The 23,742-nt window shown below is 46.0% G+C and overlaps 1 protein-coding gene and 1 long non-coding RNA gene across 3 annotated transcripts in view; both read right to left on the bottom strand.

Moving 5' to 3' along the window:
• The window catches only part of CCDC93 (coiled-coil domain containing 93), a 104,057-nt gene extending 97,190 nt beyond the window's left edge, over window positions 1–6,867 (bottom strand). The window contains exons 1-3 of one of the 2 annotated variants that reach the window (XM_017342634.3): window positions 6,658–6,867; window positions 1,890–2,003; window positions 88–182 (exon numbers count right to left, since the gene is read on the bottom strand). In XM_017342634.3, the coding sequence (XP_017198123.3) occupies window positions 88–182; window positions 1,890–2,003; window positions 6,658–6,699 (251 nt within the window). In that variant the 5' untranslated portion in view covers window positions 6,700–6,867. 2 annotated transcript variants of the gene reach the window in all.
• Window positions 6,868–8,697: 1,830 nt separating this feature from the next.
• The window catches only part of LOC103348741 (uncharacterized), a 68,613-nt gene continuing 53,568 nt past the window's right edge, over window positions 8,698–23,742 (bottom strand). Inside the window, exon 6 of the long non-coding RNA XR_011387325.1 lies at window positions 8,698–8,835. This is a non-coding gene — a long non-coding RNA (uncharacterized lncRNA). The remainder of the gene's footprint in view (window positions 8,836–23,742) is intronic.

A 23,742-nucleotide genomic window follows, 5' to 3' on the forward strand; every position in this document is an offset into this window, starting at 1 on the left:
ATGTGTCATTAACAAAAAAAAAATTTAAAGACTGTTCTCTTCTCCCCCCTCAACAAAGGTTTTCCACAGCAAACCCTAATAACTTACATTTTTTGACCGATTGTAGAGTTTTCTTGAAAAAGCAAATCAACATCTACATCAAAGTTGCATGTGGTAATACACCAAGTCATTCCTCCTACTACCTGAAAAACACAAAGAAAATGCTTGCTTTCTCTCTCAGGGTCAGGGAAAGGTTAAATAGAAGGAAGACAATTTTTAAGTGTTACAAAATTTATATACCTTTACACATAAAGAGAGTGAGTCCTTACCTTTAATTCATGTAGGAAAGCACAGCTAAATAAAACTTTCTGCAGACAGAAATGTTCTGTATCTGCACTGTTCGTGCAGTTTCTAGCCACATGTGGCTATTGAGTACTAAGCGTGGCTGGTGTGACTGAGAAACTGACTTTAATTATTAAACAGACATATCACACACAGGTCTTCTTTAGTGTAAAGGGAGCAGGCACTCATTTTCTGTTCAAAGAAGTCTTAACCCAGTTCAGGCAAGTGCCAGATTCCAGTGGTATCCTGTGTTTTACTCAAAGTACATATGGGCAGCAAGACTGATATTTGGGGGCTGGTATTATGGCACAGCAGGTTAAGCCACCACATGTAATGCTGGCATCATGCACCTGTTCAAGTCCCAGCTATTCTGCTTCTGATCCAACTCTTCACAAATGTGTCTGGGAAGTCAGCAGGGGATGGTCCAAGTTCTTGGGCACATTTAGGCCCCCGCCATCCATGTGGGAGACACAGATGGAGTTCCAGGCTCCTTGCTTCTACCTGGCCCAGGCCTGGCTGTTGTCTGGTTGTTGTAGCCATTTGGGGAACAAACCTTTGTCACTCTGTCTTTCAAATAAAATAAAATGTTTTTTTAAAAAGACATTTTGTGCTCACTTTAATTTCCATACATTTTATTTTCTCATCTATAGGATTTCTCTGCAATGCAAAGGAGACTAAGGCTAAAAACCCATTTTTAAAACAAAATGTTTTTCAAATACAGCTTGGTATCAGAAAAAAACATCAGTGGCTGTTATCCTTGCTGTGTTGTAAGATTCATGTGAGATGTCCAATAAAATATAGAATCCAGGGCCCCAGTCCAGACCTAACTAACCACAGTTTCAATGGATGAAAAAGCCTGAACATCTATAACATAAAACCACCCAGAGTGATTCTGTGATGCACTTCCAGGAGCACTTAGCACTGTCTTCCCAAAGCTTTCCTGACCCACCCTGTTAAACTTGGATGCTTCCCTTCTGTGCACACCACACTGCTGACTTACTGCACCATGTCATTGATCTGTGCATGCTGGTTTACTTGTCCCTCTTCCCCACTCTACAGAAGTTGTAGTCTTTGAGGGCAGGGTGACTCTTTTAGATCTCTGTCCTCAAAACCTTTTATATCTTGTACATAACTATTTAAGGTTCTGCAAAATTGAAAGACTCCATCCCATAATAATATCTCCCTCCTGCAAACAGAGCATTTACCATCCACATAATATCATTTATCAGGGAGCATGCTGACTTAGGATAACTCATGATTAACTCAGATTATTTTATACAAACTTTATAATCTCCATCCAAACTCCAAATTCTTTGACAAAAGGAACTGCTTCTTTGGCTTTTTTACATTAAGTAAAACTTTGTACTGAGAAAAGGAATCTTATTATATCCACCAATACATCATCATCTTTGAACAGGAAATCTGAATACCTGCATAATGAATCAGAATTAGGGAGAAAGGAAAACATGAAAGAAGTAAGAACACAATCTCTTTCTCCTTTCTCTGCCATGGTTAAGCATGTCCTCCTGATCAAAAACAGCCTAGCGGTTAGAAAGGTTTCCTCTTACCTTGTCAAAAGGTGACAAACCTTTAATCCTTGCCCTGAAATACCCAGCTGCAACCAAGAGTTCCAGAATTTCAGCCAATTTGACATTTTGTTCTTCATCTTCTCTTGTTTCCACCTAAAATACAAGGTACAAGTTAGGCTGACAAAAGCTATCCTGAATAAAGGAACATCAGGTATATACCTTGATGCCACAATCACATGGCCAGGGAGCAGGTGATGTTGACTGAGTCACTGCACCAGATTCTCTGAAATGCAGCAAGCAGCATTCAGAAGCACAAAAACATTGCTACCGGAGTCACAAAGAACAGTCTCCAGCCCTCAATGAGCTATTAATCGTCATAGCAAGTGGGGAGAAAACACTTCATCATATGCTGAAGGAATCCTGGGAAAAAGAAGAATACATTACATCTCTCTCCTCAAACACATGGTTTACTTGCCAGGATTCTCAAATAGCTAAGCTATTTACAGACAGAAACAAGGTGTTTTTGTTTTTGTTTTTTATTAACTTTATACTCATCCATGTCCTAGTAGTTATTGACAAGTGGATTAAGAACAAATGAGGGAATTCAAATCCAAGGGTACCTCAAAAGGTTTGTAGGAAATGAAATTAAAAGCTTATTTTGGTACCAAAAAAAATTAAATTTAAGTAAATGAAGGGTCTTCAAAATAATTCATGAAAAATGTGTAGCATTAAAACACTATGAATGGGAGCTGGTACTGTGGTATAGTAGGCTCCTCTTCTGATCCAGCTCTCTGTTAATGACCTAGAAAAACAGAAGATGGTCCAGTGCTTGGGCCCCTGCACCCATGTGGAGACCTGGAAGAAGCTCCTGGCTCCTGGCTTCAGATCAGCCCAGCTCCAGCCATTGCAGCCATTTTGGAAAGTGAACCAGCAGATGGAAGACTTTTCTGTCTCTCCCTCTATCTATAACTTTTCCTCTCAAATAAATAAATAAAATCTTGAAAAAAAAATTTTCAAATTTCCTGACTATTCCCTCACTCAACAATGCCTTCCTTTACCATGCATCTCATATTTATCCTCCCCTTCCTTTTATTCACACTTCATGTCATGACTATCGCAACTGCTCCCAATCTTTCTTCCCTATTAATCTCTTTTTCACTCCCTCCTAAAGTTTTCATGTGATCCCTCTTTCGTGCACTGCCCAGTCCTCATCATCACTGCATCACACACTATCTTTAAAATTTGTTTGAAATTCCAATCTTTGACTGACACCTATCTTTTCAGCTTTATCCTTTAATCTCTTCCCAAAGCATTCCAGACATAGTTTTGACCAATCTAGACAATCAGCACTCATTCCTGTTTCTTCACTGTTCATACATTCCCTTCTTTTCTCTAACCATCCAGAAAGCACCTTCAAATTCTAGTTCCAATTCGACGTCATCCCTTACAAATCCTGGCTAAATTGGCCAATCCTCTACATCTCTCTTTTATTTATAGTTCATGCCATTCATACAGTTAAGTATCACCTCTTCTGAGTGAAGTCTGTTATTATGTACCTGATGGCCTTTCCAACTGGATTATTAGCTGGTCCAAGAGCGGTACTCTATTTATTATACATCTGTGTTTGTTCCTCTGTACCGAAACAGCATTTGGCTCAAAGGATACACTTATTAAATATGTAATGGTACATTCAATCATTAAGTGAAGTGCACCACCTAACCTAGTCCATGACTTCACAAAATGTTCTCATAATCATGACACTGATGATGAAAATGCAAGTTTACTTTGCAGTATAAACTGCCAGGAAAGGGAGGACACATATTAACATGAATTCAGTTGAACATGGAATCATTAAACTGATTGGGATGGACTGGGTAGGGGGCAGGCGCAGCAGGTGATAGCCTTACACAACTGCTTATTTTTCTTCTCTCTCTCTCTCTGTCTCTCTCTCTCTCTCTCAAATGACCTTGGTCTAGCCTACCAAAAACTGTAAAGACTAGCATTCTCTAGTTCTTACTAGACATACAAAAATAAGGTAATTATTTACACCTTCTCTTCCTTCTGCAAAATATCTGGGTTAAGAAACATCTACAAGTGAGGAGACTCAAAAAGATAAAAAGCAGGCCGGCGCCGTGGCTTACTAGGCTAATCCTCCGCCTTGCGGCGCCAGCACACCGGGTTCTAGTCCCGGTCGGGGTGCCGGATTCTGTCCCGGTTGCCCCTCTTCCAGGCCAGCTCTCTGCTGTGGCCAGGGAGTGCAGTGGAGGATGGCCCAAGTACTTGGGCCCTGCACCCCATGGGAGACCAGGATAAGTACCTGGCTCCTACCATTGGATCAGCGTGGTGCGCCGGCCGCAGCATGCTGGCCACGGCGGCCATTGGAGGGTGAACCAACGGCAAAGGAAGACCTTTCTCTCTGTCTCTCTCTCTCTCTCTCTCACTGTCCACTCTGCCTGTCAAAAAAAAAAAAAAAAGGCAGTTACAGTTTGTGAAGACAGAGAAGAAAAAGAAGATAAAACTATCTTAAACTCCTGAGATGTAAAACAGGAATGCTTTATTTATTCAATCATCATTTATCTAGAAAACACTGCCACGAAGAGGACAATGCATCACAGGAGGCCCCTCCCTGCCTTGACACCTATCTAATGAGCAGCCCCAGCCCAGCTCAGCAGATGATTAGCCCATGCTTCTTTTCCACTATGACCACAATGGAGAAGTGTACTTCTGCAATACAACTTTTGAAACAACTTTTTGGCACAATATTGTAAACGGGGATGTTTGACTGCAAATTCACTTTGCAGATCAACACTGGAAAAAAAAAAAATGGAAAAGCATCACTGGCTAATACACAGGGAATGGGAGAAGACACTCTCTTGAAGCCATAAAAAACCACCAGGCTGATTAACACATTGCTGTTAAAACTAAATTTCTAATAAAGATGAATGACTGTGAACTCTTAAACCAGGCCCAATAAATTTTCAACTGCTGTGCACCGTAGTTCATGAAAGTTGAAAGGCTAGACTAAGTCTAGCTATCTTACTTACAGCACAGATCTTCAAAATTTCGTGGAAAATGTGCATTATGGAAGAACACTATGCATTGATTTCAAACGTTTTTGCACCAAAGTAAACTTTCCACAAACTTTTTCAAGGTTCCTTCCTACATACAGTAAATGGTCAAAAATACTGAATTAAGTTAAATGGACTAGTGCTGACAACTTAATTATATTAACCTTCACCTCCTCCTAATTGCCAGGAGCTGTGTGTCTTAGACTTTTGGAAAACAAATCAGACCCAGCCTTCTGGCAGTCAGTGAAGGGTTAAACCAAGGGTACACAGGATCAGACTGCTTTTTATTTTATGAACTCTCCTACTGTTAGTCCTGTGGAACATTGAGTTGGAAGATTTAGCTAGGACCTAGGAGAGACTAGAAAGGAGACTACAGCAAAAGGCCAGGTGAAAATCTGATGAAGAACTTAGAATAAAGTAGCAGCAAAAAAAAAAAAAAAAAAAAAAAAAAAAAAAAAAAAAAAAAAAAAAAAAACCTGCAAATACTCCAGTATGGATTCTATGCTTCACGACTCAGAGTCCCATCAAACAACGTGCAATGGAAGGTTTCCTTAACGCATCACACTGAAAGGTTTTCTAAGACAATCACAAAACGGACTTGCATTCTGGCAACACACACCGCTGGATCTAGCCTTCCATGCTTCTAGGCATAGAACAGTGACTCCTCAATTAATGGGTCCCCTTTTCCTCGTGGGATGACAGATCTTAGGATCTGGGAGGGGCGCAGAGAAAAGTGTGATGGGACCACTCAGCGCGTCAAGCCATCAGTCACCCTGCCAAATGCCTGCTTCAGAACCTTAGGGAGGGGACAGACGTGCAGCGTGGATTCCGATACTCCCCAGAATCTAAGTAACCGAGACAAAGCTTTTGAGTAAATCAACCAGAAGGGAAGGCAGATGCAAACCCCCCAGCTGAGTGATATTTGCAGTCCAAGGAAAATAAGTGTACTTTCAAAACCTTTATCTCCAGCCAACGTGGAAATCCGGAAACCACTGAGATCCCGTTCCTAGGACCAAGACAGCACTTAAGAGCACACACACCTCTGGAAAGGCGCCCGCTATCTTCTGGGGAGGCAGCAGCGTTTCCGCCCGGGGCGCCGTCCCCACCCCACACACCGCAGCGCGCTGACCCAGCTGGACACAGCCGCTGTGCGCGCACGGCCCCAAAACTTGGTCCCGCCACCGCGGTCGGAGTCAATTCAGGGAGCACCGGGTCACCCGCTCTCCCACACCGCAACAAACAGGCACAGCAGGGCGGCCGGCGCTGGCGCCGGGACCCCAGAGGAGGTAGCAGAGCCCCCAAGGTCACCGCCCTCTGCCCAAGCCTACCCAGGACGGTCCCGGCGCGCGCGTCTCGTGACTCCGGCGCGCAGCAGCCTCGGCCCTCGGGACTCAACCCGCGGCGCCGAGGGCCGGGGAAGACAGCCAGGGACAGCCGGAGGGGTGGGAACCCGGCACCCCGCGGAGTGCAGGGCCGTGTCAGGGCAGGTGTCGGGCTGGGAAGGCCACCTCCGCCCCTCACGAGACCCCGGAGCGGCTGAAGTTTGCCCCCACCCACCCGCACGGGGCCGAGCTCACCCCGCTCGGCGGACCGGGCCGGTGCTGCCCCGCGGTGGACACACCAGAGGAAGGGGGCGGGGCGCCCCGAACGCTACCCTGGTCCTTGTGTGTCCGCAGCCTCGCGGGCTCCCCAGTTAACCTCAGAAACCCCGACACGTCAAGGAGCCGGGGGGTCCTTACCTCCGGAAGACCCTGGCCCTCTGGCCCCTTGGGCAGCCCCATGATCCGGCCAGGCTGTCGTGTGGCGGCAGCGTGGCCCACAAGGAGCCCGAAGGAAGCTGTCTCTGCCGCGAAGCTGCTACCGGGGTGGAGTGCAAAGCGGAAACTTCCTCTGTCGCCGCGGCCGCCGCCGCCGCCGCCGCCACAGCCGGCCGGGAGCGCCGCGGCCCGGCGGAGCATGCGCGCTGGGGAGGGAGCGCGGCGCCACTGCGCCTGCGCGAGGGCAGCTGGGGGCGAAGCTGGGCCGGGCGGGGACTGAGAATACCTGTCCAGCCAGGCCGCGGGCCGGCGTTGTGCCAGGGTATCGCGCCAAGGCTCTGAGTAGTTCTCCCAGGCGCTTCACGAAAGGGGCTATTTCTGCGTCCTGGGGACATTTTGCATTCCAGGTCCAGGCTTCTTCGCAAGCAACACAGAAGTGCCCCTTGCTCCCGGGTCAGAGTCCGATCCCCGAGTAGCTCGGGAATTCGGAATGCAGGCCTGCCTGCAGCCCAGACTCACAGGCACTCCTCGGTGTGCGGGCTGGAGAATTCCGAAGGGATTCTCCAGGACTGCTCTCCTCCCCAGCGTGATCCTGTTTCCGGGGAACCTGGCTTGGGATAATGCCGCGCACCCCGCTGCATGCCGGGTTTCTGAGTTTCCCTGGGGAAGGACATCTCCAAGAACACAAACTCCGGTGTTTGCGGGATTTCAGCGGCCTCATTACTTACATGATGTATCCCTAGCCGGTCCCAACTGTGAGTGAAAGCTGTATCAAAAGATTCTCTTTGGCCACATGACCCCCTACACCTGCTGCCTAATGGCTTCCACCTTTTTTGTCTTAAAGGGATAAAGACAGGTGATTGACATGAAAACTTTTGCGGAGAAACAGCTTCTTTCCTCTGTGTGAGCTCCTTGGGCTCAAAAAGGTTTTCTGTTTTGAGTTTCCTCCCTTTTGAAAGCTGATTCTCTTAACATCTTAAAAAGTAGGTGTTGGGTAAATTTTTGTCCTTCAAGAAATTCCTCGCAATTTTTGTACTCCTTCTGGAGTTTATCTTGGTAAGTAGGTAGAGGACCCAAAGAATGCCATGTCATTCTTACATGTAGCTAGTAAGTATTACAAAAAGCTGTGTGCCACTCCACCTCTCCCGCCCCAGGCCCCAGTAATTTGATAAATTATTATACAACTTAAGGTGTTGTGATAGGAACCCTCCTCTTCCTGTTGCTTGACATCTTGCTCTCAAGCATTGTAAATCCAACAAAACTCAGTTTGTAAGGCACTTATTCTCATACTTCCCACATGTGTTATTTTTGTAGTTGTAAGCCTTCCCTGGAATGGTGTAGGTTGAGAAGGCACGGAGGCTAATAATCGTTTGTGTCCTCTGTTTGCTGGCTGATGTCTAGCAAAATCAAAAAACATGTCTAAATTGCTATAAAGCAGCCAGAGATTAAGACCTGGAGAAGTAGGACTTCTCAGTTGGTTACACCCTACAGGTCCCCTGTTGTAAATAAACAGGAGCAGGCAACTTTCCTAGTAAGCTGTCCTATTTTATGTCTGGGTAGAGTGACAATATCATTGGGTTGACAGCATTTTTTGTTGTTGTTGTTTGTTACTTTTTTAAAAAAGGATTTATTTATTCATCTGCAAGTCAGAGTTACACAGAGAGAGGAGAGGCAGAGAGAGAGAGAGAGAGCGAGAGAGCGCGCGAACGAGATCTTCCATCCGCTGGTTCACTCCACAGTTGTCCACAACGGCCGGAGCTGCGATGATCCGAAGCCAGGAGCCTCTTCTGGGTCTCCTACGTGGGTGCAGGGGCCCGAGGACTTGGGCCATCTTCTACTGCTTTCCCAGGCCATAGCAGAAAACTGGATCAGAAGTGGAGCAGCCGGGTCTCAAACCGGCGCCCATATGGGATGCTAGTGCTTCAGGCCAGGGCATTAACCCATTGTGCCACAGTGCTGGCTGTTATTTATTTATTAAAGATTTATTTGAAAGGCAGAGTTACAGAGAGGAGGAGAGAGAGATCTTCTATCTGTTGGTTCACCTCCAATGGCCACCATGGCCAAGGCTGGACCAGGCTGAAGCCAGGAGCCTGGGGCTTCTTCTGGGTCTTCCAGATGGGTGTAGGGTCCCAAGGACTTGGGCCATCCTCTGATGCTTTCCTAGGCACATTAACAGGGAGCTAGGTTAACAGTGGAATAGCCAGGACACAAACTGGTGCCCACATGGGAGGCTGGCATTGCAGGCAGCAGCTTAACCTGTTACACCACAATGCCGGCCCCAATTAATTAATTTATTTATTTATTTTGTTGTTGTTGTTAAAGGATCTCAGTAAATAACCATAAGAGCAGTCAAGAAAGCTTGAGCAGCACATATTGGAGAGGGGAATTGCCTACCCAGCCTTGTTCAAGGCAGCCCTTGAATAGTGACAGTGAAGGAGATTAGTGCTCACTCTTTCAGATACATGCATCCTTGTCTCTGCAGTGGGATATTTGAGGATCAGGAATAGGTGGTTGTGTCCCTGCTATGCACATCCTCTGTAGAGCTGCATGATCTTGTTCTAGTTGAAAGATTCTTCATCTCTCACTCTGGTGCCCTTTGAGAAGGGACCTAAATCCCCAGGAGGCTCCCTGGGAAGACTCAGGGGAAAGCATGCCCGATAGAAGGCATATCTGAGGTGTTCCAGACGGCTCCGCTTTGCCCTCCAGACCTGCTGTCAGCGTGGTCTCCTTGGGTGCTACTGTGTAAGGCTGACCAATTAGGGCTTCATCTGCAGAGCCAAAAGTGTGATAGGTGTTTGGGTCCTGGGATTTGAAGATCTGAGTGGAGGGGTCTAGGGAGTAAAATTTCAGTCAAAATTCAGAAAAATAGAAGATAACTTCAAAATGTTCATGGAAAATGGAATTAAAAGGGAATTTCATTTCAGTACAAATAAATTTACAAGTCCATGCCCAAGAGGAGCTTGTAAAAAAGTTCAAGGAAAATGTGTGTTATGAAAAAAACTAATCATGAATTTCAAAATCTTTCGTACTGAAAGAAACTTCTTTTTTAATTCCATTTTTTATGAACTTTTTAAAGTACTCTGATACATCAAGAGCTTCAAAAATATCTTTGGTCATGATACTTTCCATTTTTAGGGTTTAAGTTCAAAGAACTTCCTCACAATTTTATGAGAGAAAAACTGGAAACCCATGTAAGTAGCCCATAAGAAGGAAGTGGTGAAATAACATTAGAGTAAGTTTCATTTGGTGCAACACTGTGCCATCAGTAAAAATATGTGCTACAGCAGGCCATGAAAGAAAAGGGTGCAAAATGAGACCATATAAACAAGGAATCATTAAAACATTTAAGAGGGAAACAGCAGGCCATGAAAGAAAAGGGTGCAAAATGAGACCATATAAACAAGGAATCATTAAAACATTTAAGAGGGAAACTGCAAACAATGTTCATTTTGTGACAAGATTTCTCACAACTGGAGAAAGAATGTTTAATAGAAAAATAAGCATAAAATTTGAGTAGAGAATTCCTAAAAGAAATTGCCACTAAACATACAAAAAAAATTGCTCAGCCTTACTTTAAAAAATGAAAACGAGGTACCTTTTGATGGAAGAAATAATTACTGTTCTAAGAATATTAGTGCCAATAACACTCCTTAGTCGTGACTAAGTTTTTTAAATAAATATTTTCTTTTTTCTTTTAAAGATTTATTTATTTATTTGAAAGTTGGAGTTAGAGAGAAAAGGAGGCTAGCGCCACAGCTCACTTGGCTAATCCTCCACCTGAGGCATCAGCACCCCGGGTTCTAGTCCCGGTTGGGGCGCCAGATTCTGTCCCGGTTGCTCCTCTTCCAGTCCAGCTCTCTCCTGTGGCCCGGGAAGGCAGTGGAGGATGGCCCAGGTCTTTGGGCCCTGCACGCGCATGGGAAACCGGGAGGAGGTGCCTGGCTCCTGGCTTTGGATCAGCACAGTGCGCCGGCCGTGGCAGCCACTTGGGGGGTGAACCAACAGAAAAAGGAAGACCTTTCTCTCTGTCTCTCTCTTTCTCTCTCTCTCTCTCTCTCTTTTTCTCTCACTGTCTAACTCTGCCTGTCAAAAAATAAATTAATAAAGAAGAGAGAGAAGGAGAGGCAGAGAGACAGAAAGAGGTCTTCCAACCACTGGTTCACTCCCCAGTTGGCCACAATGGTCGGAGCTGCACTAATCTGAAGCCAGGAGCCAAGAGCTTCTTCCAGGTCTCCCATGTGGGTGCAGGGGCCCAAGGACTTGGGCCATCTTCCACTGCTCTCCCAGCAGTGAGCTTCTCATCCAGCAGAGAGCTGAATCAGAAGCGGAGCAGCCAGGACACGAATCGGCGCCCATATGGGATGCTGGCACTGGAGGCAGCAGTTTTACCTGCTACGCCACAGCGCTGGCCCCATGAATATGTTCTTAACAACTGTTCTGATGGGCAATTTGGCAAAATTAATTGTTCACCAAATATCCCTTCAGTTCCCACTGTATGCATAGAAAAGTGTTCTCGATAGGGGTGAGGAAATGATTCAGTATCTGTCGCTCCCCCTCTTCATGGAGGAACGACACAGGACCCTGCGCTGTTCTTTCGTCTGCTCGGCCCTCCCCGGGTTTGCTGCTGGTTCTTCCCGGGTTGGCTACTATCCCTTCCACCTCCATGGAAGGGCAGTTCCCCCTGGCCACATTCCCCACTTCCGCAGGGGAGCGGCACACCGCCGGCCGGCTCTTCTCGGGGGCTGCACAGGTGTTCCTTCAGCTAGATGTTCCCCTTAGATGTTCCCCATAGATGTTCCTGGTGCATGCCGTCTCTCTCCTCCTTTATAGTCCTCCTCCACCAATCCTAACTCGGCTGCCCACACGCCGAGTACGCTGCTCTCCAATCAGGAGCAAGTCCTACAGTTTATTGGTTGAACTGGAGGCAGCTGTGCGGAAGCTGTTTACTTCTCTCCCAGCGCCATATTGTGGGAGAGCAGATGCATAGAATAAGTCTTAATTCCAGTAACTCAGTCCAGTCCGGATTGCTCCCCACAGATCCCCCTTTCTTTTTATTTTTGGCGTTGATACGCGCCTGTCTTCGGTGTCCCGCGGCACACACTCTGCTCTACTTGCTAGAGTTGCCACAGGCTCTTACAAGTCCTATCAATCAGGCAAACCGAATCTGGGTCCTCTCTTCGCCATGTTGTGAGGAGGTTTTTAGGCGCTGATGCGTGCCTGTGTTCGGTGCCCTGCAGCGCATGCTCTGCTCTGCCTGCAGGGGCTTACAAGCCCTATCAGGCAAACCGAATCCAAGCCTTCTCATTGCCTTTTTGTGGGGAGGCCTTACTGATGTTAATTCGTGCCTGTCTTCGGTGACCTGCGGCACATAAGCTGCTAGCCGCCGCAGGTGCTCATCGTGCTCATCGCCTCACTTAATCAGGCAGACCGAATCCAAGCTCTCACATTGCAGTGTTGTAGGGAGGCCTTTCTATTTCTCTATTTCTCTATCTCCGGGCATTCCTATTTCTCCCATTTTACTTCTATCTTCCAGCATTCCTATTTCTCTCACTTTACTTCTAAACTTCTGTTTCTCTTATCCCCGCAGCTTCCCGCTCTCATTCTTATCCCCGCGGCTTCCCGGCTGCGCCCGCCCCGAGGCTGCTTCTCGGCAGCTTTCCAGCTCTGAGCCGCTTCAGCCCGCTTTGCGCGCACACTCCGCAGTCCCGCACTTAACCCTTTCGTGTCTGTACCACGGCCTCGCGCCAGCCCCGTTCCCTATCTATTCACGCCCCGTGCTCTCTCTGCACGCGGCGGCTTCCGCGAGTCACACAGCGTAGCTTACGTGTCCGCCACTAGCATTCAATCTAAGTTCCCCGGGCTAGCCTGGCGAATTCAACCCAGCTTACGTCTCCGCCCCACGGTTTGGCTTCCCGTCCTTTGCTCCCCAGGCTAATCAGACGGATCCCAACCAGGCTCACGTTTCAGCTTCTGGTTTCAACTTTTCGCCCCCTATTCCCGGGCTAACTTGAGAATCCCAAAGTGGCTTCCGTTTCCGCCTTGGCCTGCCCCCCGCGGCTTCAATTTCCCTAACATTTTTCTCTACCCGGTATGTTTCCCCAAGCTTTCCTCCAACAATATTCCTCCCTCATTTCTCCTGGCCTCTCCCCACAGTCCGTATCCGAGTCTGTTTGCTCTAGCTTTCACTTTCGCTTTCGACCTTAGAGATTTCTCCCAGCTTCCCCCCGTAGTCCGTATCTGAGTCTATGCCTAGGCTTTCAATAGCTTCTTCCGGCACCTTTTTCGTCCGGCTTTTCCCTAGGCTGTTTGCTAGTCTCTCTCTCCGATATTTTCCCTAGGCTGTTTGCTAGTCTCTCTCTCCGATATTTTCCCAGTTCTTCCCGTTTCTTCCCTCCTAAGTTTCCTATCCGTCCTAGGTTTCCTATCCGAGTCACGGCACCATTATGTCGCTCCCCCTCTTCATGGAGGAACGACACTAAGCCCTGCCTAGGCTTCATATCCGAGTCACGGCACCATTATGTCGCTCCCCCTCTTCATGGAGGAACGACACAGGACCCTGCGCTGTTCTTTCGTCTGCTCGGCCCTCCCCGGGTTTGCTGCTGGTTCTTCCCGGGTTGGCTACTATCCCTTCCACCTCCGTGGAAGGGCAGTTCCCCCTGGCCACATTCCCCACTTCCGCAGGGGAGCGGCACACCGCCGGCCGGCTCTTCTCGGGGGCTGCACAGGTGTTCCTTCAGCTAGATGTTCCCCTTAGATGTTCCCCATAGATGTTCCTGGTGCATGCCGTCTCTCTCCTCCTTTATAGTCCTCCTCCACCAATCCTAACTCGGCTGCCCACATGCCGAGTACGCTGCTCTCCAATCAGGAGCAAGTCCTACAGTTTATTGGTTGAACTGGAGGCAGCTGTGCGGAAGCTGTTTACTTCTCTCCCAGCGCCATATTGTGGGAGAGCAGATGCATAGAATAAGTCTTAATTCCAGTAACTCAGTCCAGTCCGGATTGCTCCCCACAAGTATCCAAAGGGCATTTGGAATTTTCTTAGTCTGTTCTGGCTGCGGTAACAAAATCCCAAATAGTGGGAGGTTTATAAACTACAGACTACTTTTTTCTCTCTCCATTCTGGAGACTGAGAAATCCAAGGTCAAGGTACCAGCAGACTCAGTGTTTGATGAGGACCCACTTCTGTAGGAACTGTGGATTTGCTATGACCTCACGTGATAGAGTGGTGGGGGCCTCTTTAACAAGGGCACTATTCCATTCACAAGGTCACAATCATAATCAACTCCCAGAGGACTCACGACCTAATACCATCCCCTTGGGGTTAGGATTTCAACATCTGGATTTGGTGGTGGGGAGCTCAACATTTAGAACATAACAGAGGTATTACTACACTAAACAACTGTTGTAGGTGTCAAACTTCCTTCATTGACTTTGAGTCATAAAAATTTCTTTGACTAGAAATCTGTGTGCATCTACATGAAATTGTGTCAGCTCTAGGTGAGGTGATAAGACCCATTCTGGGGCCGGCACTGTGGCGCAGTGGGTTAACACCTTGACCTGAAGCGCCGGCATCCCATATGGACACTGGTTCTGGTCCTGGCTGCTCCTCTTACAATCTAGCTCTCTACTATGGCCTGGGAAAGCAGTAGAGGATGGCCCAAGTCCTTGGGCCCCTGTACCCGCATTGGAGACTTAGAGGAAGCTCCTGGCTCCTGGCTTTGGATCGGCGCAGCTCCAGCCATTGCAGCCATCTAGGGAGTGAACCATCGGATGGAAGACCTCTCTCTCTCTCTCTCTGCCTCTCCTCTCTGTATAATTCTGACTTTCAAATAAATAAATAAATAAATCTTAAAAAAAAAGACCCATTCCATTTACTCTACTCTTTTATGTTCACACATCCCAGCAAGCAAAAATACCCCAGCAGTCACTGCTTACCAAGGCCCTTGAATGAGAAACAGGTGGGAGGGAAGGGAGCTGACATGAGACCCAAGCTGTGTGATTGGGAGACTCAAGACCTGTGATTGGGAGTTCAGGGTTGTGAGCACTGAGAATTGGAGGTTGTTTGTTAAACATCTTTATTATAGCTCCCCAATACATCAAAGAAGAACTGCCCTCTCAGCTGGCGCCACGGCTCAATAGGCTAATCCTCCACCTGCGGGGCTGGCACCCCGGGTTCTAGTCCCAGTTGGGGCTCCAGATTCTGTCCTGGTTGCACCTCTTCCAGTCCAGCTCTCTGCTGTGGCCCAGGAGTGCAGTGGAGGAAGGCCCAAGTGCTTGGGCCCTGCACCCGCATGGGAGACCAGGAGGAGGCGCCTGGCTCCTGGCTTCGGATTGGCACAGCAAGCCTGCTGCAGTGCACCAGCCGTGGCGGCCATTTTGGGGGGTGAACCAGCAGGAAAGGAAGACCTTTCTCTCTGTCTCTCTCTCTCACTGTCTAACTCTGCCTGTCAAAAAAAAAAAAAAGGAAGACCTGCCCCCTCAATGCCATAATTGCCATAATCACCCCCTAATCATCTGCTGAAAAACATGGAACATAGATGAGGAGCAAACGGGAGGTGTGGGACGAACATGTGCACTCAACAAATAAGTGCCATTAATAAGTGCCATTAATGAAAAGTTGAAAGGTGGGATAAAAAACAAATGGGAGGAATGATTTGGGGAAGTCAGTGAAAGTTTCTGCTGGGACAGAATATTTAGGACCTGAGGATGAGTGAGACTTAGAGTGGGGGAAGCACTTCTGGTGGGGATATGTGCATGAATAAAGCAAGGATCAGGGCCGGCACCATGGCTCACTAGGCTAATCCTCCGCCTTGCGGCACCAGCACACCGGGTTCTAGTCCCGGTCAGGGCGCCAGATTCTGTCCCAGTTGCCCCTCTTCCAGGCCAGCTCTCTGCTGTGGCCAGGGAGTGCAGTGGAGGATGGCCCAAGTGCTTGGGCCCCACACCCCATGGGAGACCAGGAGAAGCACCTGGCTCCTGCCTTCGGATCAGCGCGGTGTGCCGGCCACAGTGTGCCAGCCGCGGTGGCCATTGGAGGGTGAACCAACAGCAAAGGAAGACCTTTCTTTCTGTCTCTCACTGTCCACTCTGCCTGTCAAAAAAAAAAAAAAAAGAGGCAAGGATCAGGGCATAGGCACAATGCCCTTGTGGGACCTTGAGGGCAACCAGAGGGGTTTTGCTTTTTTTACCTAAACACGATGAGACTCATCAAACATCTTTGGTTGGTTGTTTAAACAAAAATTTATTTTGTAAAAATGTTAGTCTCATCATTAGTGTAATTCAACTTCCGGTCTATAGAAATGGAATTTAAGTTCTAAATGTCTCTGGTGGCAAGATTACTCATATAAAATTCCTACTACTGTTCATGTTATGGGTACTGAGTTAACAGCAATAACTGAAGTACAGAGGCACTTCAAAAAGTTTATGGAAAATGAAACTAGAAAATAAGGTTTTCTTGGTGTAAAAATATTTAAAATGCATCCATACTCATACTTGACTCAGGAAATTCACTTCTTTTTTTTTTTTTTTTTTTTTTTTTTTTTTTTTTTTTTGACAGGCAGAGTGGACAGTGAGAGAGAGAGACAGAGAGAAAGGTCTTCCTTTGCCGTTGGTTTACCCTCCAATGGCCGCCGCGGCTGGCACACTGCGGCCGGCTCACCGCGCTGATCCAATGGCAGGAGCCAGGTATTTCTCCTGGTCTCCCATGGGGTGCAGGGCCCAAGTACTTGGGCCATCCTCCACTGCACACCCTGGCCACAGCAGAGAGCTGGCCTGGAAGAGGGGCAACTGGGACAGAATCTGGCGCCCTGACCGGGACTAGAACCCAGTGTGCTGGCGCCGCAAGGCGGAAGATTAGCCTAGTGAGCCGCGTTGCTGGCCAGGAAATTCACTTCTAAACAGACAACACTTATACATAATGGTATCCTTGTAACTACATTTCCATCAATATGAAACTAAATGAGAGGAAATTTGAAATTACTGTAGAAGAGAAGCTAAAAACTCTTGTTTTCATTATTAATGTGATGACCTTCTTAAATAGCAATAATATCCATATCATTTCGCTATCACAAAATCAACTAAGATAGAAAAAATTTATATATTTGTGTGATACATAAAGGGTAAAAATCAATGTGTGTTTTCCCACTCTACTTAGACACTCAATACTTTTGACATCAGATTATTTGGGGCTGTTTCCCCCATACTGACCAGGCAATTCTGCAGTAAATACCAGCTGAATGTACTCTTGTTGCATTCTGACACTTTCTACCTAGGGATAACCAGATCCCACAGATTGTGGACTCAGTCCCACAAGAATACCTCTACCTGAGGGGCCAATAAAAAGCCCAAGTTGTGAGCTGTACTTCTGACTGACCAGTTATAAATTGAGACTCCTGAGAGTTGCTACAACAACTCATAGAATTCAGGGAAACACTTGCATATGCCAAATTATTATAAAAGATATTAAAAAGGATACAGATGAACAGCTACATGGAACTGAGGCACAGGGCAAGACATGAGGGGAGGGGCTCAGAGCTCCCATGCCCTCTGATGGATGCACCACTCTCCAGGAACCTCCATGTGTTCAGCTCTCTGGAAACTTCTGGAACTCTGTTCCCCTAGTCACTCGTCATCTCAGTAGCACAAAAACACTCATCACTCCAGACATCAAGGAATTTAAGTATGTCAGTCAAGTATATATTTCACAGTGTTACAGCGTTATATTTATGCAGTATCATCCTAAGAATTTTCACATTTCTAGGCAATGACAAAAATTTCAGCAGTGTTTCTGGATTACTTTCTTGTATTTATTAACAACAAAAGTTAATTATCTACAAATAAAACATCATGGATGTCATTAGTTATAACACTGACAGATAATCTGAAATTGTAAAACATCATCCTAAATATTATAATTAACAGACTTCTAGTTGAACTATCATGGATTCCAGAACCACAGAAAGACAACATTTTTTCTCTCTACCAGAGTCGTTCTTATTGCTTTTACTTACTCTGAGTTTTATTGTTATTAAGTCATGATTCAATGATTGAAATAGAAGCTTGTTTGATTACGATTTTTAGGATGATGTTTCAGTTTTAAGTTATTTGTCAATGTCATGGTTTTGTCTGAGGAAAGAGACAGAGAAGGAACAGGAAGGGAGCAGGAAAGAGGAACAGAGAATGTCTTTATCTGTGATATTTTATTTCTTTTAAAAATATTTTTAAAAATTTATTTTATTTGAAAGGCAGAGTTACAGAGAGAGAAGGAGGGGGGGGGAGAGGGAGAGAGAAAGAGAGAGAATTTTCCATCCATTGGTTCAATCCACAAATGACTACAACAGCCAGGGCTGGGCCAGGCTGAAGCCAGGAGCCAGGAGCTTCATTTGGGTCTCCCACATAGGTGCAGGGGCCATGGACTTGGGCCACCTTCAGCTGCTTTCCCAGGCAAAATTAGAAGGGAGCTGGATTGGAAGTGGAGCAGCCAGAACTTGAACCGGTCCCATATGTGATGCCAGCATTACAGGCAGAGGCTTAACCAGCTAAAAAACAATGCTGGCCCCAGATGTTTTATTTCTTAGATCATGAGGAACCAAGGAAAATTCGACATAATATCAATATTTGATAAAAATGTGGGGGTGGTGAATTACATGAGTAATTAATTGTATGAAGGTATCTTAAAAATTTGTAGAGAGGGACTGGCATTTGATATAGCAGGTGAAACTGCCTGCCTTACCAACGTCCCATATTATAGTGCCAGTTCAAGTTCTAGCTGCTCTGCTTCCAATCCAGCTCCCTGATAATGGGCCTGGGAAAGCAGCAGAATATGGCCCAAGTACTTGGGCTCCTGCCACCCACATGGGAGACCCAGATGGAGTTCTGGACTCCTGGCTTCAGCCTGGCCCAGCCTAAGCCATTGTGGCTATTTACGGAGTGAACCAGCAGATGGAAAATCTCTTTCTCTCTCTGTCTCTCCCTCCCACTCTCTCTGTTACTGCCTTTCAAATAAATAAAATTTCAAAAAATTAGTAGAGAAATAGAACTTAAGTTTATTTTGGTGGAAAAAAATTTGAAATCCATGCTTAGTTTCCATAAACTTTTTGAAGACCTCTCATATTGTACTTGGCTTTTGCACATTTTAATTCTTTTATAACAAAATATACTAACAGTGAAATAAAGAAAAAAAACACAAAAATGAGTTAGAGGCAAGATGGAACAGAGGGTATATAGATTCCTCTTTGGAGAACTTGGTAACAAACAGAAAGGAGGAGTTAGTATGGTTAGAGATAGCATGACTGATGGAGAGTTTACTTGTTTGGCTTTTGTTTTTCCTTTAAGAAGGCAAAGATTTAATGGCCTCTTATTAAGTTGCAAGGAAGAAGCCAAGTGAGATTTTGAAACACAAATTTTGACCTTAGATCATTAACGTTTACAAATCTACCTTAAAACAAACACAATGTAATTTTTTCTCATTAGACTGTCAGCTCCTTAAGGAAAGATAAGGGCTTTGGGTGTTCTGTTTATCAGCTTGCTTAGGCCTTCCTGAGCAAGTGACCACTGATGGGAGGGTGGGTGGATGAATGGCTAGATGATGGAGGGGAGAACACTTGGAGAAGACATAGCCTAAGTACTATTAGCATAATGTATGCATCAGAGTGGCCACCAGGTGGCAGATGTGACAGTCAGTGACTATCCTGTCAGAGAAAGGAGTTCAGATGGCAGCTACAAAATAAGGGCCACAGTTATAACTTTCTCTTAAGTGAGGTCATGCCAGTAGGATACACCCAAAACCTAAGTGGAAATTTGTGACTATGCTGTTCTCTAATGATTTCCCATTTCATATATGTAGGTCAATTTAGACTTTCCAGGAGGAGCTAATGGCCAATAAAAAGGGGGGAAAAGGAGCTGCACTGTCTTGTGGTTTAAACAGGGGAATGAATACAGGTGTCCATTTTTTCTTCCTTCTAAAATTCCTCTGAAATGTTGACACAAAAGTAGGATTCCACAAAGACACAGAGAATGGAAGAGAAAACATGAATGCTGTTATAAACAATTTCTGAAACAGGTTATACCTGACAAAGCACAAGCAGGAGATAACCTGGTTTTCCTCCCATCCATATTTAAAGTTGCTCTGTCAAATTTCCTTTCCCCCACACCTGGCTGATATGTTGTGCAGATTCTAGGGCTCTTTGGGGCACTTCCGCAGATTAGAATGACCTCATCTTCAGCTATTGAAAAGTCCAGTTTCATCTAATCTTCAATCCTCATCAATCTGCACTTTCTTCTCCTTCCTGGCTTGCATCTGAATTCTGACAAATGGAAGTGGAGCTGCATGGCCTGCTCTGTTTCCTCTCCATCACCCCTCTTCTTCCTCTCATCACCACCTGATGCTTGCACACCAGCCCCAGTGTCCTGCCTGAGGGGTGCAGAGATTAGAAGAGGAAAATCACATTTGATTGGGCTGTGGTGCCCAGCCTTTCTGTCTGTGTGGCAGCTTCCCCACAGCTAACCCCCTCTGATGGCAGTTCTTTTGCAGGGTTTTTTGCCTACTCTCTCTCATGGGACTTTTGATGATTGCTATTCTCCCCACACTTCACTGCGTGAAACCCCTTGCAATTGCTGTCTCATGATGTTCCCCTAATTCTTCACTCTGTTGAGCCAGAACTCCTGAGTGGGATCTTTTCAGGCTCACTCATACTTTATTGGTTTCTCACTTATTTTTTGGGAAAACTCAAATCTGTTCAATTCAATGGTGGAAGTTTAGACTACTCCTGCTGCAGGTCTTTTGTGTGTGTGGTTTTTTTTTAATCATATATTTATTTTATTTATTTGAAAGGCAGAGTTACAGAGATATAGAGGGAGAGAGAGAGGTCTTCCATCCACTGGTTCACTCCCGAAATGGTCTCAACAGCTGGAGCTGGGCCTATCTGATGCCAGGAACCAGGAGCTTCCTCCAGGTCTCCTACATAGGTGCAGGGGCCCAAGCACTTGGGCCATCCTCTGCTGCCTTCCCAGGACATCAGCAGAGAGCTGGATAGGAAATGGAATAGGTGGGACTCAAACCCACATCCATACAAGATGTCAGTACCGCAGGCAGAAGCTCAACCAACTATGCCACAGCACCGGCACCTTTTTTTCCTTTTTCCTTTTTTATTTTTTTTCTACTTGTTTTTTAAAGTTTACCACAAAGCACCATGCTCTGTTATACCAGCAAGCAGCTTCCTACATCTCAAGTTGACGGACTCTCTTCCTTGCACCGTTTTCTGTTGATTTTATCTTGTGTGCTTGTCATCACATCCCCAATGGTGCACTCTATGATGTTCAAGCAACAATGAGGAAGTTGCATAATGATGCATTTCATAGAGTGTATCCCCTTCATTAAGCAACACATGACTGCATTTATTTTTGTATCTTCATATGTATGGGCTAGGGTTGGAAGATGGGCTAAGGACACAGGGCTTGTTTTTTTACCTGGTGACAAGTCTATATGAGTCTCCAGCACCTTCCTGTGGAACATGAGGGTACTTTCCACTCTAGGCTCTGAGCCTCAGCCCAAACTCCAAATTTATTTGTAAAAACCTTACTTTTTACAAACGAATTATATAGTTATAGATTATTACTAATTATAATTAGACAATTTATTTATTTATTTATTTATTGACAGGCAGAGTGGACAGTGAGAGAGAGACAGAGAGAAAGGTCTTCCTTTGCCGTTGGTTCACCCTCCAATGGCCGCCGCGGCTGGCGCGCTGCGGCCGGCACACCGCGCTGATCCGATGGCAGGAGCCAGGAGCCAGGTGCTTTTCCTGGTCTCCCATGGGGTGCAGGGCCCAAGCACCTGGGCCATCCTCCACTGCACTCCCTGGCCACAGCAGAGAGCTGGCCTGGAAGAGGGGCAACTGGGACAGAATCCGGCGCCCCGACCGGGACTAGAAGCCGGTGTGCCGGTGCCGCAAGGCGGAAGATTAGCCTAGTGAGCCGCGGCGCCGGCATAATTAGACAATTTAAAATGAGCCTTTTGAGATTTTTAAAAAAGATAGCTGAAATTTAAAAATTCAATATTAGAGTTGGAAGCTAAAGCCAATGAAATGTTCAGAAGGTCAGACATCTAATAGAAGATATTAGGGGAGGGGATTCTCAAAGAACTACTAAAGCAGTATCAGAATTGGAAAGATCCTCCAATTATCATGGCTAAGGGATGGAAGCGTGATCCATACCAAGTCACAATTACGATGACATTTCTGAACACTGAAGATGAAGAGAAGTACCTTATCTCAAATTCCACTGAAGATGAGAGAAAGACCGGGTCCCCTAACAGAAATGAGAATCAGAATGGCATGATTTCTCAAGAGATGGATGCTGGAACACATGGGGAAATGTGTTCAAAAGTCTAAAGAAAAACCACTTTTAACCTAGAATCCTACATTCCGGTAACCTTTGAATCAGCCAAGAAGATAGAATGACAGATGCATTTAAATATGCAGAATGGAGCTACCAGTTGTCTATGTGGTGTCCATTTTTCCTTGCCTCCTTTCCAGCAAAACTGGCTGAGGGGAGCCCATTGTGGTGGTGTAGCAAGTAAAAGCTGCAGCCTGAGACACCGGCATCCTATATGGACACCGGTTTGAGTCCCGGCTGCTCCACTTCCAATCCAGCCCCCTGCTAATGTGCCTGGGAAAGCAGCAGAAGATAGCCCAAGTGCTTAGGCCTTTGCCCCTACATAGGAGACCTGAAAGAAGCTCTGAACTCCTGGCTTTGGCCTGGCCCAGCCCTGGCCATTGTGGCCATTTGGGGAGTGAACCAGTGGTTGAAAGATCTCTTTTTCTCTGCTTCTCCCTCTCTCTCTCTCTCTCTCTCTCTCTCTCTCTCTCTCTCTGTAACTCTGCCTTTCAAGTAAACAAAACAAGTCTTTAAAAGAAAAACTGGTTGAGTGTGAAATGTGCTCAGGTTCTACATTTCCCATATCCCATGCTTTCATTGAGATTAGGAGCAGATATGTGACCCATTTCTTTTTTTCCCCACAAGATTTATTTATTTACTTGAAAGTCAGAGTTACAGAGAGAGAAGGAGAGACACGGAGAGAGAGGGATCTTCCATCCACTGGTTCACTCCCCAAATGGTTGCAACAGCCAAAGTTGGGCCCATCTAAAGCCAGGAGCCAGGAACTTTTTCTGGGTCTCACATGGGTGTAAGGGCCCAAGTACTTGCGCCATCTTCTACTGCTTTCCCAGGCACATTAGCAGGGAGTTTGATCAGAAGTGGAGCAGCCAGGACATAAAGTGGCACCCACATGGGATGCCTGTACTGCAGGAAGTGGAATTATCCATTACGCCACAGTCCTGACCCCATGACCCACTTCTAAACAATACAGTTAAGTGGATGATTTATAGGAAAAGTCCTTCAAGGTGGGTGGGTAAGATTCAGCACACAAGTTGTTCATTCTTTCCTAGTCCTCTTCTTGCCTTGCAAGTGATAGGAAGCACAAGCTGGAACGGCATCATTTTTTTCCATTTCATTACAAGTTTTTGATGACCTGGAAACCTTATCTCAAATTCCATGACTTTCTACTTTCTAGTTCTAACCTAGAAACTTTTCCCTACCAAAGAAAATAAATTCCTCCTTTGATCAAAGCTTATTGGTGTCGCAGTGCCCTGGAGTAGGTTCCCAATGACAGGTTCTTGAATGAATACATGAACCAAGAGTGAACAAGCATCATGCTCACTTGTCACATTCCAGGACAGCCCACCTTCTAGCTAGGCTTCTGCCCTTGATTCATAAGTCTTTTCCTCACCATCCATTGCTCACAGCCTCCAAGCTTCAACAGCCACAAAATTCTTCTAACTCCTTGATCTCAATGTGCCTTTACTTCTCTAGGGATGAACTAAATGGTTGCCAATTATGTTCATTATTGCATCACTTTTTCCTCTTCCACAATTTTTTGTTGCCTCTTGCTGGGACTATGACAATACTTTCCAGTTATCTCTTCCTTCCCCCGATGATACTCCCATCAGATTTGTCATCTGTACAACACAGATCGTTGGCTTAAAATTGCACGTATTAAACATTGTTAAT

This window comes from Oryctolagus cuniculus, chromosome 3 (genome assembly GCF_964237555.1).
Source record: "Oryctolagus cuniculus chromosome 3, mOryCun1.1, whole genome shotgun sequence".
In the NCBI taxonomy this organism is placed as follows: Eukaryota; Metazoa; Chordata; class Mammalia; order Lagomorpha; family Leporidae; genus Oryctolagus; species Oryctolagus cuniculus.